Genomic DNA, 20,327 nt, shown 5'->3' on the forward strand with positions numbered 1-20,327 from the left:
TTTGTAAATATTAATATTTGCATTAAACTCGAAAAAAATAATATTAATTAAATTATTTTAAATACATTTTTTTTAAAATTAATTATATATTTATTTTACATAGTTTTTAAAAATATTAATTTTAAATAAAATTTATTTTGAAAAAATAAAATTATTCTATAATATTTGGTGCATTCCATTCTAAAAAATACCGAAATCCCGGATTTTAAATTCATATATACAATCTTATTATCTTAATATAATAATTTTTTGCTAAGACAACATATATTTTTATTATTTTTTTTTATCAATTTTCAAAATTTTTTAAAAACGCAAAAATCACATTTTTCAGTTCGTTTTCCATGTTCCATGGCAAAAATTTAATACTTATGGTGAACAAAAATTTTAAAATAAATAATTAATTTTACCTTTTTTTTACACGGATTTTTCATATATTTTGCGATAAAAATTTTTTAAAAGTATTAAAATTTTTAAAAATAAGGGTCATAAAATTTCGCAAAAGCAAAAATTTCTTCTTTTTTGATGGACATGACGATAAATTACTCAGTTTTTCATTTTTATTACTGTTTTATGGAAAAATCGGTAAATAAAATCCGGGATTTATATTTTTTAGAAAATAATTAATAAAATTTTTATATGGAATTTATTAAATAAGTTATTTTTAATTTATTTATGTTTTTTTAATTGTTAATTTATTTTTTAAAATATTAATTAAAACAAATTTAATTTCAATTTAATATTAATAAATATATTAGTTATTTTTAAATTAATTAATTATTTTTTTTTCAATTAAAAATTTATTTTTATTATTCTCTTATTTTTTTAAATTTTCATATTTAACTCCAAAATATATTGTTTCATAATTTTAATAACATTTGGTATCTTAAATATTAAAAAAATAATTAATAGTTTTTTACTTTGCAATATAAATAAAATTTGAATCTGGCTTTAAGAATTATAATTATTTATCAAGTAATTATTTTTTTCAACATGTTTGACTAAATTTGTTTTATATTTTAAAGTATTGGGTTTAACCTCGAAAAACTAATGTTAATAAATTTTTTAACATAAAATTATAATTGTTCATAAAAAAATATTTATATATTTTTTCAATAAATTATTATTATTTTTTTCTGATATTAAAATTATAACGTGAAAAATATAATAATTGATAACATTAATAACATTTTTTAAAAAATATTTTGTTATTATTTTTTTAGAAAAAAAATCAGAAGAAAATAAGAATTATTATTATTATCAATAAATTATTATTTATTTTTTTACATATTTTTATATGTCTTTTATTATTTATTTTAAATATTGAAATATTAATATTTACCTTATAAAAAGAAAATAATATTTTTGTCCTGTAAAATAAGTTTCTTTCATTAAATAACTCGCTTCAAGCAATTTTCGGTCACAACACACAAATAATTTAAAATCTCATGAAAAATCTCCCATCATTTTCCTTTTATGACTTTCTTCGAAGTGAAATCACCCTCCAGCCTTACACCTAATAATTATCAGCCATATTTTATTTATCTTTCTTTCTTTTTCTTTAAGAAAAATTGACAACCATTGAAGAAAATATTACAAAAAAAAAATTCTGTAAAAGAGTTTCCTCAGATTCAACATTTTTTTCCTCTATAATAGTAATATTGTATCAGCTTACAAGACATTTCTATTATATATTTTAATGGAATTTTTTCCTCGATATTATTTATATAAAATTCAATTTCTTTTCTAGTCTGAAGTATCAATTTCGCCATAAGTCTATCATACCCCGAATGTGCCTGAATGATGTTTACACCAACAACATTGACGACAACGACGACGAAGACGAGCAATGTTATTGATACAGCAGCTTTTCGTGTGAATTTGCTGGGTTCCATGGACAACACGCGTTGTAAATTGATAAAAAAAGGAAAAAAAATTGTACAATGTCCCGAAGTCATCCACTGACTTCTTCGATGAACGTCTTTCAATTTAATTGAAAAATTTTAGTTTTTTTTTTCCTTTTTTTATCTTTATTAAATTTTGGGAGTCTTCGCGGAAAGAGGCACCCAAAACATGGCACAATGGTCTCTTATTAAATTTTGAACTTTTTATTGGCCTGCCGGAACCCATTTTGTTTCACTGAATAAATAAAAGACGATAAAACCCAAAAAAATAAACGAACAACGTATTTGCTTTAACTTTTTCTTTCATGTGAACAAAAGTTAAATGTTTCTTTTTTTATTTCGTACAAAAAAAAAAACAAAATTATCAAAAGAACCTTTTCATGGGTTCGTGATATCAAATGCCATGATTAAATAAAATAAACCGCAAAATGTAGCTCATCAATTAGTCTGTCTGTCGGGGGTTTTAATGTTCGAAATGCGCTCGTATTTCGATTTAAACGCGAAAAAAAGGGAAAAAATTCGGAGGTAAGAGGGATTCATTTAATCCATTTCAATGAATTTACAAAATGGACAATCAATAGGAGCAAGGCGAATCATAAATAAATAAAAAAGAGGGAACGATGAGCAAGAGAAACAAACACACTGATGAAAAATCTATTGACTGAAATAATTTTGGTTTGGATTTTTTGCTCCGTAAATTGGAGTCGAGCATTACAATGATGTTATTTTGATTTGAGAGCTAATCGTTTGTTATCGAAACCCAGTTAAATATAGATTTTTGTGTGTTTTATGGCATCTTTTTGCTACAAATTAAAACAGAATCCTTTGAAAGATCATCTCCGTCGCAATTTACGACCTACGGCTTCTCTCGAACAAATTACCATTTTTATTGTGATAGAAAAACATATAAAAGGCATTGTCACTGCACAAACAACTTTTAGTCGCAGGCACATCGTCTAAATATATTCAACACAAAATTTTATTAGTTTGCATAAAAGACACAAAAAACGAGCAAGGAAGAGAGAGAAAATAGGCTTAATTTAGTATAATACCATGCCATCATCGTGTCTACCCCATCCACGCCAACTTTTATGTGTCACCTCGTTGTTGTATCTGCTGATTATTAACCTGAGCACATGCCACGTTACGGAACTAATTCTCGATGACGAGATACCGCCGCATCCTCCGGTCGTCGCCATTGACGCTGCTTACGTAATCCCCAATGGCAGCGAGGAGAAACTCTGTCACGTCGAGTACCAAGTGATGAAACGAAGTATCGGCAAATGCGTAAAGTTGGGACGCAATTTCAAGGGATGCGCTTCAGGTAATTACATTCAGCCGTTGCATCCGGAATGCATGTCGATGCCGTAGTTCGTCGATGCTTGCAACAAAAAATAGAAAAAATGGAGCTATTCAGTCAGTTGTTCATGTGTAAGAGACTCAATATATGCAAAATAAAGGAAATGGATTTTAAAATGGAACAACTTTCATGAGTGTCATACGAGATTTTTTTTTTTTGAACAAAATGCAGAAAATAATAATAGAAAATAAAATTCCCTGTTACAAAATCAACATTGATCACTTTTTTTTTGCTGATAGGTCGTTTTAATTTTTTTTTACATTTTCTGTCCTTTTTTTATTAATTTAAATTTTTATTTTTTTGTAAATATCATAAAATTTTATAAAATATGTTAATTTTTTTCAATAAAAATTTTTAATTATTTTTAACTTATTTAATTAAATTTTTAATTTTTTAAAATACTTGGTCTTTTTTTTCGAACAATTTAAATAAAAATACAAAATTGTTATAAATATCATGAATAATAATTTAATTTTTAATAAAATTACTTATTTTTTTTAAATAAAATTATTTAATTCAATTATTTAACTCATTTAATTAAAATTTAATTTAATTTTTCAAATATTTTTTTTTAGTTTTATTCATAAATTTTTCTGAAATTATTTTTTTGTTTTTTTTTAATTTTTATATTTTATAATATTTTATAAAAATTATAATTTTTGTGAAATAAGATAATGTTTTAATTTTAATTGTTATAATTTTCAAAAAAAAAAAAAAATTGTTTAATTAAATTTTTATTTTAAATTTTTATTTATTTAATTATTATTATTTTTTATTTAAAATTAAATTTTATTAAATTTACACTTTAATTATTATTTCAATAAATAATTTTAATATTATTTCAATTAAATAGGTAAATGTCAATCGGTAGATATGACAATTTTTTTTAAATATTTTTTATTTAAAATTCAATTTTTTTATTAATTAATTTTTTAAAATTATATTTTTTTATTTAAAATTCAATTTTTAATTAATTAATTTTTTAAAACTATAATTTTTAAATTAATTTAATTAATTAAATTATTTTAAATTAAATATTAAACAAAAATTTATTATTAAAATTAATATTCAATTTAAAATAAAATTCAAAAAAATACATATGTTTAATTTCCCTTAAAAAAAATAAAATTGTGTGAAAAAAGTTTAAAAATAAATTTTTGAATGGCCTTATTGTTATTTTTAATTTCAAATCATGCGAAAACTCCGGAAACATTCCAGCTGCAGATAAAGTTTAACCAAAAATTTATTTTAAATTTTAATTACAATCGTCACGAGGCATTTAGAAGTATCCTTTGTTACTGCTTTGAGCACTTTCGGCGAACTGCACACAAATTTTGAATGTGCTAATGACATGCAAATTACATGCCATTGCCAAAAATTTCTGTCCCGTTTTCCATCGAAACATCTCGTCGTTCTGCGATAATTCGACTGCCCACAAAACAAAGTCCAAAAATTGCGTAACCATTTGCACGATAATCCACGAGTCAATGTATTCCGTGTGACTGCTGATGGCGCCGTAGCACAACAAGGCATTCAGTTTCAGCATGAAAAATGCACCCAAGATTCGGAGGTTTTTCCGTTGTCCGACTGAGAGATGATGCGATACGCGATTCCTCATCTGACATCCATCGTCGTTACGGAATAAAGTCTTGTAAATGTCAATTGCGGCAAAAATCTAAAAAAAATAATCAATTTTAATTAAAAATATTAAAATATTTTTTTACCATGCCACAAAATCCATTCAGCAAAGTGTACCAAAAAAGCAGGAAATACAAATCGGGACTGCATGCTCCAAAGTAATTCAGCGATGTGCTCAGATGCTTCGTCAAACCAGGCGCCGACCAAATGCTGTAACCTTCCTTCGTGTTACATGGATAATTTTTATGCGTATTTTGGAGTGGGTTACATATTTTTCGCATTTGCTGCAAACAGAAAATCATTGGACTGATCAATAATAACAAACAAACGAAAAAAAAATATGGGAAAAAATCTATAAATTGTGTGAATTGTCACACATTGGAAATAAAATTGTCAGACATATTTCATGGGTTGCTGCATTTGTTTCCCATCCGCATATGGATAGCGGTAAATAAGGTGAAACGTAATTGACACATGCCACTTCCAATATTCTTCAATTTGCATGATATTTATATGAGAAAATCACCTTTTGAGATTTTTTTTATCGACGCGTCAAATAAATGCTCGATAAAAATTCTTTTGGCTTATTACTTACCTGATGAGATGAAAATTGAGCCGATTTTGATTTCTAAAAAAATTAAAAATAAAATAAAAATTCAATAATTTCTTATAAAAAATTGCTTGAAATAATTTTTTACGCTAATTTATCATTTTTGATCATTTTTTAACTCAAAACTGCTAAAAAATTGAAACTGAAAAAAATTTTTTCCTTTGACATAGTTTTGTTTTGAAAACTAAATCAAGAACAAAAAAACTGTGTCAAAGCAATTTTTGTCAAATCTTGCTCCAAATGGATAAAAATTTATCAGGGGGCTCTAATTTATCATTTTTTAACTCAAAACTGCTTTCTGAAAAAAATTTTTTTTTGACATAGTTTTGTTTTAAAAACCAAATCAAGAACAAAAAAACTGTGTCAAAAACTGTGTCAAAGCAATTTTTGTCAAATCTTGCTCCAAATGGATAAAAAGTTATAATTTACAAAAAAAAAAAAAATAATTCAGGGGGCTCTAATTTATCATTTTTAATCATTTTACAACTCAAAACTGCTAAAAAATTTTCCTTTGACATAGTTTTGTTTTAAAAACTAAATCAAGAACAAAAAAACTGTGTCAAAAACTGTGTCAAAGCAATTTTTGTCAAATCTTGCTCCAAATGGATAAAAATTTATCAGGGGGCTCTAATTTATCATTTTTTAACTCAAAACTGCTAAAAAATTGAAACTGAAAAAAAATTTTTCCTTTGACATAGTTTTGTTTTGAAAACTAAATCAAGAACAAAAAAACTGTGTCAAAAACTGTGTCAAAGCAATTTTTGTCAAATCTTGCTCCAAATGGATAAAAATTTATCAGGGGGCTCAAAAAAACTGTGTCAAAAACTGTGTAATTTTTTCAAATCTTGCTCCAAATGGATAAAAATTTATCAGGGGGCTCTAATTTATCATTTTTAATCATTTTTTAACTCAAAACTGCTAAAAAATTGAAACTGAAAAAAATTTTTTCCTTTGACATAGTTTTGTTTTGAAAACTAAATCAAGAACAAAAAAACTGTGTCAAAAACTGTGTCAAAGCAATTTTTGTCAAATCTTGCTCCAAATGGATAAAAATTTATCAGGGGGCTCTAATTTATCATTTTTAATCATTTTTTAACTCAAAACTGCTAAAAAATTGAAACTGAAAAAAAATTTTTCCTTTGACATAGTTTTGTTTTGAAAACTAAATCAAGAACAAAAAAACTGTGTCAAAAACTGTGTCAAAGCAATTTTTGTCAAATCTTGCTCCAAATGGATAAAAATTTATCAGGGGGCTCTAATTTATCATTTTTAATCATTTTTTAACTCAAAACTGCTAAAAAATTGAAACTGAAAAAAATTTTTTCCTTTGACATAGTTTTGTTTTGAAAACTAAATCAAGAACAAAAAAACTGTGTCAAAAACTGTGTCAAAGCAATTTTTGTCAAATCTTGCTCCAAATGGATAAAAATTTATCAGGGGGCTCTAATTTATCATTTTTAATCATTTTTTAACTCAAAACTGCTAAAAAATTGAAACTGAAAAAAATTTTTTCCTTTGACATAGAAAAAAATTTTTTCCTTTGACATAGTTTTGTTTTGAAAACTAAATCAAGAACAAAAAAACTGTGTCAAAAACTGTGTCAAAGCAATTTTTGTCAAATCTTGCTCCAAATGGATAAAAATTTATCAGGGGGCTCTAATTTATCATTTTTAATCATTTTTTAACTCAAAACTGCTAAAAAATTGAAACTGAAAAAAAATTTTTCCTTTGACATAGTTTTGTTTTGAAAACTAAATCAAGAACAAAAAAACTGTGTCAAAAACTGTGTCAAAGCAATTTTTGTCAAATCTTGCTCCAAATGGATAAAAATTTATCAGGGGGCTCTAATTTATCATTTTTAATCATTTTTTAACTCAAAACTGCTAAAAAATTGAAACTGAAAAAAATTTTTTCCTTTGACATAGTTTTGTTTTGAAAACTAAATCAAGAACAAAAAAACTGTGTCAAAAACTGTGTCAAAGCAATTTTTGTCAAATCTTGCTCCAAATGGATAAAAATTTATCAGGGGGCTCTAATTTATCATTTTTAAACATTTTATAACTCAAAACTGCTAAAAAATTGAAACTGAAAAAAATTTTTTCTTTTGACATAGTTTTGTTTTGAAAACTAAATCAAGAACAAAAAAACTGTGTCAAAAACTGTGTCAAAGCAATTTTTGTCAAATCTTGCTCCAAATGGATAAAAATTTATCAGGGGGCTCTAATTTATCATTTTTAATCATTTTTTAACTCAAAACTGCTAAAAAATTGAAACTGAAAAAAATTTTTTCCTTTGACATAGTTTTGTTTTGAAAACTAAATCAAGAACAAAAAAACTGTGTCAAAAACTGTGTCAAAGCAATTTTTGTCAAATCTTGCTCCAAATGGATAAAAATTTATCAGGGGGCTCTAATTTATCATTTTTAATCATTTTTTAACTCAAAACTGCTAAAAAATTGAAACTGAAAAAAATTTTTTCCTTTGACATAGTTTTGTTTTGAAAACTAAATCAAGAACAAAAAAACTGTGTCAAAAACTGTGTCAAAGCAATTTTTGTCAAATCTTGCTCCAAATGGATAAAAATTTATCAGGGGGCTCTAATTTATCATTTTTAATCATTTTTTAACTCAAAACTGCTAAAAAATTGAAACTGAAAAAAAATTTTTCCTTTGACATAGTTTTGTTTTGAAAACTAAATCAAGAACAAAAAAACTGTGTCAAAAACTGTGTCAAAGCAATTTTTGTCAAATCTTGCTCCAAATGGATAAAAATTTATCAGGGGGCTCTAATTTATCATTTTTAATCATTTTTTAACTCAAAACTGCTAAAAAATTGAAACTGAAAAAAATTTTTTCCTTTGACATAGTTTTGTTTTGAAAACTAAATCAAGAACAAAAAAACTGTGTCAAAAACTGTGTCAAAGCAATTTTTGTCAAATCTTGCTCCAAATGGATAAAAATTTATCAGGGGGCTCTAATTTATCATTTTTAATCATTTTTTAACTCAAAACTGCTAAAAAATTGAAACTGAAAAAAAATTTTTCTTTTGACATAGTTTTGTTTTGAAAACTAAATCAAGAACAAAAAAACTGTGTCAAAAACTGTGTCAAAGCAATTTTTGTCAAATCTTGCTCCAAATGGATAAAAATTTATCAGGGGGCTCTAATTTATCATTTTTAATCATTTTTTAACTCAAAACTGCTAAAAAATTGAAACTGAAAAAAAATTTTTCCTTTGACATAGTTTTGTTTTGAAAACTAAATCAAGAACAAAAAAACTGTGTCAAAAACTGTGTCAAAGCAATTTTTGTCAAATCTTGCTCCAAATGGATAAAAATTTATCAGGGGGCTCTAATTTATCATTTTTAATCATTTTTTAACTCAAAACTGCTAAAAAATTGAAACTGAAAAAAATTTTTTCCTTTGACATAGTTTTGTTTTGAAAACTAAATCAAGAACAAAAAAACTGTGTCAAAAACTGTGTCAAAGCAATTTTTGTCAAATCTTGCTCCAAATGGATAAAAATTTATCAGGGGGCTCTAATTTATCATTTTTAATCATTTTTTAACTCAAAACTGCTAAAAAATTGAAACTGAAAAAAATTTTTTCCTTTGACATAGTTTTGTTTTGAAAACTAAATCAAGAACAAAAAAACTGTGTCAAAAACTGTGTCAAAGCCATTTTTGTCAAATATTTTTTCAAATTGATCATTAATTTAATTATTTTAAAATAATTTAAAATTAATTACAAAAAAATAAAAAAAAAATATATTTCAAAATTTAGGTAACCCAAAAAAATAATTTTATTTAAAAAAAAAATAAGTAGGTAAATAACGAAAAGAAAGTAATTTAAAAAATTTTTATATTAAATTATATTTAAAAAAATCAAAAATTTTCTTACCTTTTCTTATATTTTTCTATACAAAATTTGAAAACTTAATTTACCTATTAATTTAATAAGAAATAAATTATTTATTTTTTTATTAATAAGAAAAAAAAATATTTTAATTTTGTACTTTTCAATACTAATTCTTACCTCTTTCGATTCACAGGACTTTCTTCTTCACACATCGAATACATCTGTAATAAATAATTGAAAAACATTATTCATTGTTGCATAAGAAGAGAAAAATAAGAAAGAAAAGGAAATTTGTCTAAATTAACCGCATTTCTCAAATGTCAGTGACGAGACAAGTGAAATTGAAAAATTAAATTGTTCGAAGCTGTCAATTATTGTGGAGATTATCGGGGTTTCATTTGCATCCAATTTCGCCCACATTCCTTTGCGAAACGAAAAATTTGCAAACAGTAATGGAAAGGAAAGGAAAGTTTTTCCATTTAAAATGCGGTTGAGTTCATCGACAAATCGAGAGAAAATGTGTCACAAAACTAAAACATTGTTACAAGACTTTTATTTAAATTTTGTGCATTGCATTGTTTTAATTGAACTTTTTTTTGTTTTTTGCACAATGACACAATCAATTTGAAAAGTTTACAGCTCTTAAAATAATAAAATTTTTACATTTTTTTCGCATTAAGGTCATTCGAGTCGAGATTGGACCATGGAAAAAATGCCGTTTTCAATTTTCCTTCACATTAGATTCAATTAAATTTTTATGTGAATATTTTTTTCGATCAATCGTAAATCGATTTGAAAGACGGTTAAGCTGCTTTTATCCTCCGTGATTACTTTTTTCCACATAAATTTATTTCTTGCATTTTTTTCTCGGAGAATTTAAATGAAATGAAAAGTTTTGCAAGGTAAATGGGTTGAATAAAGCAGTTTTTGAATTTTAAAATTAAAATTAAATAAACTCAACTTTGGGATCTGTCAAAACTTTTTAAAAATAATGTCATTTATCTTAAAACGTTGTTCCGGAGGGAGCGTTTTACTCCCTTTTTGCAGCAAATTTACCTGGTTGCATGATGAATTTCCATTTTGCACGAGACGACACGACGTTAAAGCACTTAAAACATTATTATGGGATGCGGTTCATGACAAAATTTACGTGGCGTAACTAAAATTACACACCATAACATGGCACCAAATGCGCCACACACCTGTTGATGCTCATCAACATCAGTTTTCATGTGAAACGAGATGCCTCCTTTTCCCCATCGTTGTTTCGATGCCACAATAAAGATTATGTTAATTAAGCTCAAATTATATCTTCATTAATTATTGTTATCGACACGCACACAAGCCAAGCCGCACACACAAGTATCGGTTACGATCTCCATCAAAAAAAAAAAGTACACAAGATAAATGGTATGTTAATGTATTTCCGAAATGCGCCGCTTTTTATGGCAGTAGAGGGTAACGGGGAGATTGATGTTGGATTGATTTATGGGGATAGATGATGAATTTTCTACATTAATTAAATTCTTGTGAAAATATTTTGCAGTTTTTGAGTAATAGTTGAGGTAAAGTTTTAATTTGTTATGTCTTCAAGATTTTAAATAGAAAATATCTTAAGGTGAATTTTCTATTTTAAGGATTGTTTCATGGTTAAATTTAATTATATTGGTATTTGACGTAATTGCTTTTCTTTGACAATTATTTTTGGCATGCATTTTGTAATTAATTTAATTATTTTATTTTTTTTATATTTTGGGCCTTTGACTCTAAATATAAATTTGAATATATTAAGGTAATATTAATATTTATTTGAAAAAATTATTTTAAATTAAATTAAAATTAATTTTATTAATTAATTAATTTTTTAAAATATTTATCTTCATTTTATTTTTAATTTTTATTTATAAAAATTATTTCAAAAATTATTATTTTTTTTGATTTTTTATTTTATTTTAAAATTATTTAATTAATTAATATTAAAATGTTAAAAAAATAATATATCAAGTAACTAAAATAATTTAAAATTATCATTATTTTAATGATTTTAATTTTATTTTAAATTAATCATTTTTTTTAATGAAAATTTTAAATTAAATTTAAAAAATGTAAAAATTGCTTAGGTAAAATATTATAATATCTTATGAACTTTAATTAAATATTAAAATATTTTTTGTTTTTCTTTTATTTTTTTATTTAATATATTTTTAGAAATTTTAAACTTTTTTTTTATATTTAACTATTGAATATATTCCTATTATTTTTTTTAAATTCTCTATTCAGAAGTTTAAAAAAATTAAATTATTTATGATTTATTATTATATTAATATTATACCGATACATAAGAATAAAAAAAATATTTATTATAAAAAAATTATAATAATAAAATATAAATAAAAATATAACAGAAAGTTATTTTTTTTGTTAAACTTCGATTTATGAATTTTTTATTTTATTTTTTGCAAGATTTATATTTTTTTTTAAATTTTTTTATTTATTGATTTTTTTGACAAAACTATTTTAAGTTTTATACCAAAAAAATTATATATTTTTTTTACAATTTTTATAATTATTCATAATTTTTAAAATTATTTTGAAATCAAACTTTATATTTTTTTAATAGAAATGAAAAATCTTTCAATAAATCCTCAAATCGAAGTCATCCTAACTAATTCAACGAAAATAAAAGATTTATAACTCACTCATACAAGTTAATTAATTGTCAAACATGACGCCAATATATATTCATATCGATGTCATAATATTAATCGAATGAGCGAAAGAGACTGAAGTAATAAAAAAAATCATATAACGAGAATTTTCCAAATGCGAATAAATCAGTCTCTCGTTACCCGAGTCTCGTATGAAGCACGGAGGGCGGCGGCAGATGAAAGATTCTCGTTATATATCAACATAATAAAAGCAATCTGTAATAAATGTACAGAAGAGAAGAGGTGAATAAAACATGAACCGTTAACATTCATCAATAATTTTCGAGTTTTCCGAACGCACACGCCGTGCCGCCCGAGATGCGAGAAAACATGAGACACGAGACGCGTCACGACACAAAATTAATATATTTGATTGACAACATTTCAAAGCATGTTTGATTGGAAAAGATGATGAGCATGATAGCAATAATGAATTGCTCCCGTGATTGAAGAGAACAGCAAAATAACAGTTTTGTTCCATCAATCAATGAAAAGTCATATTTTCTTTTTATCAATCAAACGTTTAACTTGAATCGGAAACGAATGAAGCAATTTCCGTCTACTATAATTTTCTTTGATTGATTGGAAGAGCAGAAGAAGGTGTTACTATGCTAAAAAATTAGGCAAATTTCTCTTGATATCTTTGGATGAGAAAGAAGAATTAGGACACGTGTCTCTTTCTTTCGCTTCAGGTACGTGTCCTACGTGAGTTTGATTAAGTTGTGAACATCCATTTTTATTATTTCGTCGCATGAGGCGCGTCCCGTCGTATAATATCCGAGTATTTACTATTTAATTAGTCACACTAAATTGAATGTGCACATGTTAGTTTAGCTTTAAAAGAGACAAAAACAGCGACGACGACGACATCAAAGGAAACACACGAACAGGTGAGGAACTTTAATGTGGATTAAATAGTTGGCATCTCTCTCGTGAATCGTTGGAATTCCTGCCTGACGAGGTAGGTACAAAATAAATAAATCAAACATATGTGTTCAAGTTCGTTCCTCATTACGTGTTTCTTCGCTGCTTTTTTTTTTTGATAAAATTCGTTTTTGAGGATTCCAAGTTTCAGGGTTTGTGAAATGCTGAAATAAAAAAAAATTAATAAAAATTAAAAATAAAAAATTGATTAAATTTGACTAAAAAATTGAAATAAAAAATAAAATTAAATCAAATAAAAATTAATAATTAATTTTAAAATTTATTAAATTTAAAAAATAATTTTAGTAAAGTAAAAAAAAAGTAAAAAATATTTAATTTAAATTAAAATAAAATTAAATTAATTAAAAATTAAATATACCTATTTTAAAAATAAAATGAAAATTAAATAAAAATTAAATTTAAAAATTTACAAAAAAATGAATTAAATTAAATTGAAAAAAATATTAAATTAAATTTTAATTATTTTTTTAATGCTAATTTACTAATACGATTGAAATAATAATAGGTTAAAATTAAATAAAAAATTATTAAGAGAATTCAAGCAAAAAAAAATAATTAAAATTACCTATGTATATTAAAAAATTAAACTAAAAATTAATTTTAAAATTTTTAATTTAAATCAAATAAAAATTTTAATAAATAAATTAAAAAATTTTATTAATTTAATTAAATAAAATAAAATAGTTTTGAAATTAAATTTACAAATTTATTTAAAGATAATAAAATAAAAAATAAAATTAAATAAAATAAAATAAAAAAAAATAAATAAAAAAAAATTCAAATAAAATTTAATGAAAAAAAAAAATAAAATTTAAATCAAAAAATTAAACTGAAAAATTCATGAATACAAAATAAATATATTTAATTTAAATATTTATTTTTCTAAAAAAATTAAAAAAATAATATTTTTTCGGATTTTTTATTTTCCAGATTTTTAAATCCCCCCAAAAAAAAGTCGAAAAATGGAACAAACTGGAATGTATGTTAAAAGATAGTAGTAGTAAGCAGCACATAATTTTGAAGCAGAATTTTGATTGGGACAGAAAACTAGTGTGTCGCAGAAGAAATAATAACGCTAATAACAGTAAAAGGAAACGGTTCATGGTACTTTCGATCGCCTGACACTTTTTCCGAAAATACATGAAAATATTCCTTTTTGGTACGAAAATAATAATGATCACGTGTGACAAGAGCACGTATAGTTGAATTTTATATTAACCATAAAAATGATTATGGTCAATTTTGGCACACATAGGAATGCAGACGGTGTTTCGGGGACCTCCGATTGTGTCACTCAAATAATGAGAAGCGAACTTTTTGGACATGCGTTGAATAGATAAGCAACGAGTGTGAATCTGATTCTGTACGGCAAGATAATAATCTACTGACCATGTGTTGTGCCCCTTTTTCGTTTTATTACGTTTATGAAGCCTCGCACGCTGTTCTGACGACGGAAAAATGTCTCAAAGGTATGAGAGAAAAGAAAACTTTTCGTATTATTTTTATCGAAATTTCTACCGAGAGAGGAATTTTTTCGTACGAAATAAGCCTCACTGACAATTTTCATAATAATATTGCTAAATATGAAACGATGTCTCGTCATCGTTTGGATTTCTTGCCTTTAATTTCGTTTTGTGCGTCAAAAAGCCTTGAGAAATAATTTAATAAACTAAAATCTCCTTAATCTCGGCTTCTATGAAGTTTTTCGTGCTGAATTATTTCGTGCGTCTTGAGCCAAAAGTAAATGAGATAACGCAGTGAAATGGGGAAAAATTCGCCTTAAATTACTCTCGGCGTACTCGACACATTCATAAAATTATCATAAACATTTTTCGGTCTGTCGCGAAAATGCGAAATTTTATTACAGGTGGTCAAAAACATGCAAAAACTTTGTTAATTTTGGCAGACTGTTGAAAATTTAATGGCAACACAGAGCAAGAGAAGGGAGATAATTTATATTCAAAATTGGATGAATAAATAAATTCTTTCGGATGCACTCGAGTTTCAACCCGGAGAGAAACGGGCAGAAGATAAATTGTCAGTTGTGTAAAAGGGTTTCCGGTCCCTCGATTATTCTTTTTCTAAATATTTCATTTAAGAAATAAAATATGAGATTTTTCAGAGTAAAATAAAATGAAGGATAAATCGCACATATGCAGTTTTTGTGCATATTTGAGGTAAAATTTTATAAAAATTAATAATATTTCAATAAATTTTATTTTTTTTTATAATATGACAATTCGCACAAAAAAATTTAATTAAGCTTAATTTTAAAATTTTTCTGATTTTTAATTTAATTTTAAATTAAATCATTTTTTAATTTAAATTTTTAATTAAATTTATTTTTTTTTATCTGAATGCTATTTACTAAAATTGAAAAATTAAAGTTTTAAAAATTTGAATTAAAATCAAAATAAATCAAATTAATTTTAGAAAAATTAATTTTTTTTTTAAATATATAAAAAAATTAAAATCAAAAAAATAAATCGAAATAAATAAAAAATTTTCTAACATTATTAATTTAATTGCATAAAAAAAATTTCTGCACAAATTTTTTTTTATAAAAATTTACTTCTTTATAATTAATAATTTAATTAAACTAAAATAAAATAAAATCAAATTTAATTTAAATAATGAATTATAAATTAAATAAATTTTTAAATAAATTAATTAATTTATTTAAATAAAAAATAATTTAAATAAATAAAATTAAATTTAATTAAATAATTCAATTATAATTCAAATAAAAATTAATTAAATTAATTTTTAATCAAATAAATATTTTTTTTAAACTCGAAAAATAATTTAAAAAAATAAAAATTGCTTTAATTTTTCAAAAATACCATAAATGCAATTTATCCTACAAAACATTTAAACAAAAATACAACAAATCACGCTCAACAGATGGTTAAAAACACTTCCTTGGAAACAATTTTCCTTGGCAACAAAAGCAGTTTTGACGCTAAGTGAATTTTAAACAAATTCTTCATTTCACTTCATCATGTCGAACCAAACGTACAACTATTTGTGGCACAAAACCCAACAAGAGCTCGAGAAAAATGCCGTTTCTGACTTTGACTATCAGCAACTCGAACCGCAAGCGGATCGCCATTCCGTTCAAGTCACCGTCTTCGAAATTTACGCAAAATATGTCACAATTTCGAACCGTTTGGAGGAAATTTACGACCAAATGCTTCAACCGCAAAAACGAACGCTCATCCGAAAGCTGCTGGATTCCTGTTTAGGACGCGTTGTCGAACTAAAACACGATCTCGTACTCCTCGACATCTCCGAATTCAGTTACAACGACGAAATTTTGGAAAAACTAAAACTCACGCCACTCGATTTGGAAGTCCGTATCCCTCGTTACTTCATCCGAGAACGTGCCACGGAGATAAATGAACGAAAACGCTTCATGGATGAGATTTTAAAACGCGTTGGGTTCCTCGACGAGCAAGAAGACGAAGAGGAAATGACTGAAATGGACGCGATTCGAATCATTCAGATGCACGAACGAGCGAGACAAGGTCGACTTCGTGCCCAATTCATGAAAGAAATTAAATTTCTCAAGGAAAAGGGCAAGCCTGACAGTGCAAAAGATCGCGCGGAAACAGGACTCATGGCAGCACTGCGAATTCAGAAAATGTGGCGTGGGTTTGCGACGCGACGTCAAACGAGACAGCGAAAAATGCGGGAAATGGTGTTGATTGGCATGATTCCGCCGCCGCCAACGACGAAACAGGAAAAACCCGTGGATGAAGTCGAAATTGCGCGACAAAATCGGTATCGGCTGCAAGAAAAGTACCAACTGGACTATGAAAATTCGTTGCGTGACGTCAAAGATGAGATCAGTACGAAGCAAGGAGCGCAAATGAAGGAAAATATCGCAGATGAAATCAGAAATTGGTTCAAGGAATACAATCGACGTACGGGAAAGTTCCCCGAATTTCCCGCTGAAGAGCTTGGAGGCTCACGACATCTTTTATCGCGACAAGGAACTGAAAGTGAGGTTAGTCGATCATCAGCTTTATCATCAAAAGACTCAAAAAAAGACAAAAACGCCAAAGGAAAGGATGGAAAACCTCAAATTAAGTCAGGAGACATCAACATGGAAGACTCTATCGAAGCAAAATTCAAACCAGGCTTGTCGATGTTCCTGCCCGAGATGAAAGTCGGCATCGACGAGTACAACGAAGTATGGAAAAACAAAGACGAGTCAAATAACTTCAAACAAACGCATTACGAGGACATGGTATTTTCCGACAAATACTCAGAAATAGAAAACGAGTTACGCAGAATTGTCGACGACATCATGCGAAACGAACTGGATTTATTACAAGCAGCTTTAGATAAAGATCGTGCCGCCAAGGGCAAGAAAACAAAAAAAGGCGCCAAAAAAGCGCGTCGCGGCGGGAAAAAAGGTAAAAAGAAGAAGGAAAAAGATTTGACGCCAGATCGCACAACGGAATCCTTATTCGAGGAGCTTGTCATGAACGGAATAATTCGAAAATATCCCGAAACCCCCATAAACACGTATCTCGGAGATCCCTCGTACACCGCAAGAACCAGCTTGAATCCAACTCCGGGCGATATTCGGTCCGTTTTGATCCAACATTGCGTTTTGCCACTCGGTTCGGAGCAGATTCGACAATTTGCGCCTTGCATCAAGTCAGTTTTGCTCGCGGGACCCAAGGGTTCGGGCAAGAGAACTCTCGTAAATGCCATTTGTACGGAAGTTGGGGCGGTTTTATTCGATCTTAGTCCCGCGAATATCGTTGGAAAGTATCCCGGCAAATCCGGACTTATCATGTTGATGCATTTAATATCAAAAGTGACGAGATTACTTCAACCTGCCGTTATTTATTTCGGAGATGCGGAGAAACCTTTCATGAAAAAGGTCCCAAAAACCGATCGAACAGATCCAAAAAGGTTGAAAAAAGACTTACCCAAGTTAATTAAGAATATAAGTCCGGAGGATCGGGTTATTTTGATCGGAACGACGCAATTTCCATGGGAAGCGGATCAAAAAGCGCTTCAACAAACGTATAATCGGTTCATTTATCTGCCAAGACCGGATTACGGAACACTTTCGTTCACGTGGAAAGAGTTGCTGAGTCAATACAGCGGCGTGCATCGACAATTCGACACGGGAATTATGGCAAAAATTTCCGACGGATATACCGTTGGTGCGATTGTCAAAACGATCCAAGAAGTAATTACCTGTAAACGAATGCTGCAACTTCGCGTTCAGCCATTAACGCATGTCGAGCTCATCAATGCCCTCAGTTCGAAGGAACCTGTCTACAAAGAGGAAGAAGATGCTTTTAATCAATGGTGGGCTCGAACACCCCTCGGAAGACGTCGTCAGAAGGCAAATGAGCAGGAAAGTGAAACGCGAACCATTGAGAAGGAACCGACAAATGGCGCTCCGGCGAAACCTAAGGGGAAAGGAAAGAAGAAGTAAATGACTCGGAATGAACTTGGGAATGTTTGAATAATGATAACCTATAACATTTAAGTGTGTAACACGTTAGAGATACTTTTTTGCTTGCTTGTCAACTTGTTTATTAACGCTAACAACCACACACATTCACGTTCACTTGTTCGCTCAATTTAGAGGGAAAACACTTTAAAAGGCAACGAGAGAATGTGCTGTCTGTGTATTGGTTACGGTTTATTGATTTTTTATCAACGCGTGTCGTTGTCGTGCTCTAGCTTACAGCTTTTAATATTTTACTCTCTGGAGGTAGTTTTCAGATCGGTAACACTCATGTCGAAATCTCGTTCTAAGCCTGGCAAAAATAAAAATTTATTAAATTATTTTTTATTAAAAAAAAATTTCTAAAAAAATCATTTTTGTTAAAAATTAAATTGAAAATAAAATTGATCAAATTAAAATTCATAAACTAAATTAATTTTATTAAAATTTAATAAAAATTTATCATAATTCAATTTCATAAAAATCAAAATTGATTAAATTTGAAGCAAAATAAAATATTTAAAAACCTTTCCCGGTTTTGTCCACAGAGGAGGACATTTCAAAATTTGGAAAAACTAATTTTTCAATAACTTTAAGTTCAGCTATTAAAATAATTCAAGTTGTACTTGAAAGCCAAGGGTTCAAGCTTTTCAACAAAAAAATATTTTTGAATTTTGGTCTTTGAAATTTAAGAGAAATTTCAAAACGCGCAAAAAAATCGAAAAAATTTTGGCTTCGGAAAGGAATAAAAAATAAGTAATTTTTAAAATTAATATCAAATAATAATTAAAATAAACAATTATTAATAATATTTAAATTGAATCATTTTTAATAAATTTAATTTTTAATTAATTTATTTTATAAAATTAAAATAAAAATAATTCATAAATTAAAATAGAAAAAAATAAAATAAATTATAGAATTTAAAAAATAAAAAAATAATTCTTATTAATATTTCGATTTATTTTTATACTTTTTAATTAAAAAATTATATAATTTTAAAAAAAATAAAAATTTTATTAAGAAATATCATACCTTAAAAATGTAAATTTTTTAGAAAATTATTTTTTTTTAAATCTTTAATTACTATGAGAAAAAAATAATTTTTTAATAATTTAAGAAAATATCGATTTTATGATTTATGTTGTCATGTTCAAACATTTTTTTTTAAATGAAAAAAAATTATAAAAAAATAAATATTAAGAAAAATTTTAAATAACATAAAAAAGTAAAATATACCTAAATAAATAATAAAAAGTTTTTAATAATTATTTGCTCAAAAATTAATTTATTGATAAAATACATTAAAAATAGGCAAAATTTAAGCTCAAAATTGAAAAATATATATAATTTTTAATAAAATTTATATAAAAAAATTGCATTTAAAATGTTTTGCCAGGCTTAACGTATGTGATTAAGCATCTTGCACACATGATAAAATTCTCCCATGCATAAAAAGCCTTTTTAATTACGTTAGTTTGGCAGAAATTAGTTTATATCGATGCGAGATTTAAATAAAATTACTGGAATTCAATTAAAACACAAAATATTTGTTCGAAAATCAACCGCTGTCGAATTAAAATCCATCTCGTCTATTTGTTATTCCTAATCAAAAATTACCATTGTACTTCAAACTTTGCAACGTTTCATCGTTACGATACATTAAACTTATTTATTGCACAACAATGGCTTTTGATTCGATAAATTTCGACATACAGCAATCCAGACAATGGTCACAGCCCATTATTATTTCAATTTTGTAAAATTTACATCCTCGCAAACGACACGTACCGCCGCACACACATGGAAAATGGTAATTTTTGTTTTTGTG

The 20,327-nt window shown here is 26.5% G+C and overlaps 1 protein-coding gene across 1 annotated transcript; it reads left to right on the forward strand.

Moving 5' to 3' along the window:
• Positions 1 to 16,018: 16,018 nt before the first annotated feature.
• Positions 16,019 to 18,481, forward strand: LOC134827513 (dynein regulatory complex protein 11). Its single transcript, XM_063840194.1, has one exon. It carries the CDS (start codon positions 16,019 to 16,021, stop codon positions 18,479 to 18,481), a length of 2,463 nt encoding a protein of 820 aa, XP_063696264.1.
• The last annotated feature ends 1,846 nt before the right edge of the window (positions 18,482 to 20,327 follow it).

This window comes from Culicoides brevitarsis, chromosome 1 (assembly GCF_036172545.1).
Source record: "Culicoides brevitarsis isolate CSIRO-B50_1 chromosome 1, AGI_CSIRO_Cbre_v1, whole genome shotgun sequence".
In the NCBI taxonomy this organism is placed as follows: domain Eukaryota; kingdom Metazoa; phylum Arthropoda; class Insecta; order Diptera; family Ceratopogonidae; genus Culicoides; species Culicoides brevitarsis.

Excerpts from the sequence above, each read along its gene's own strand:
- LOC134827513 (XM_063840194.1), top strand. The coding sequence starts at position 16,019 with ATGTCGAACCAAACGTACAACTATTTGTGGCACAAAACCCAACAAGAG.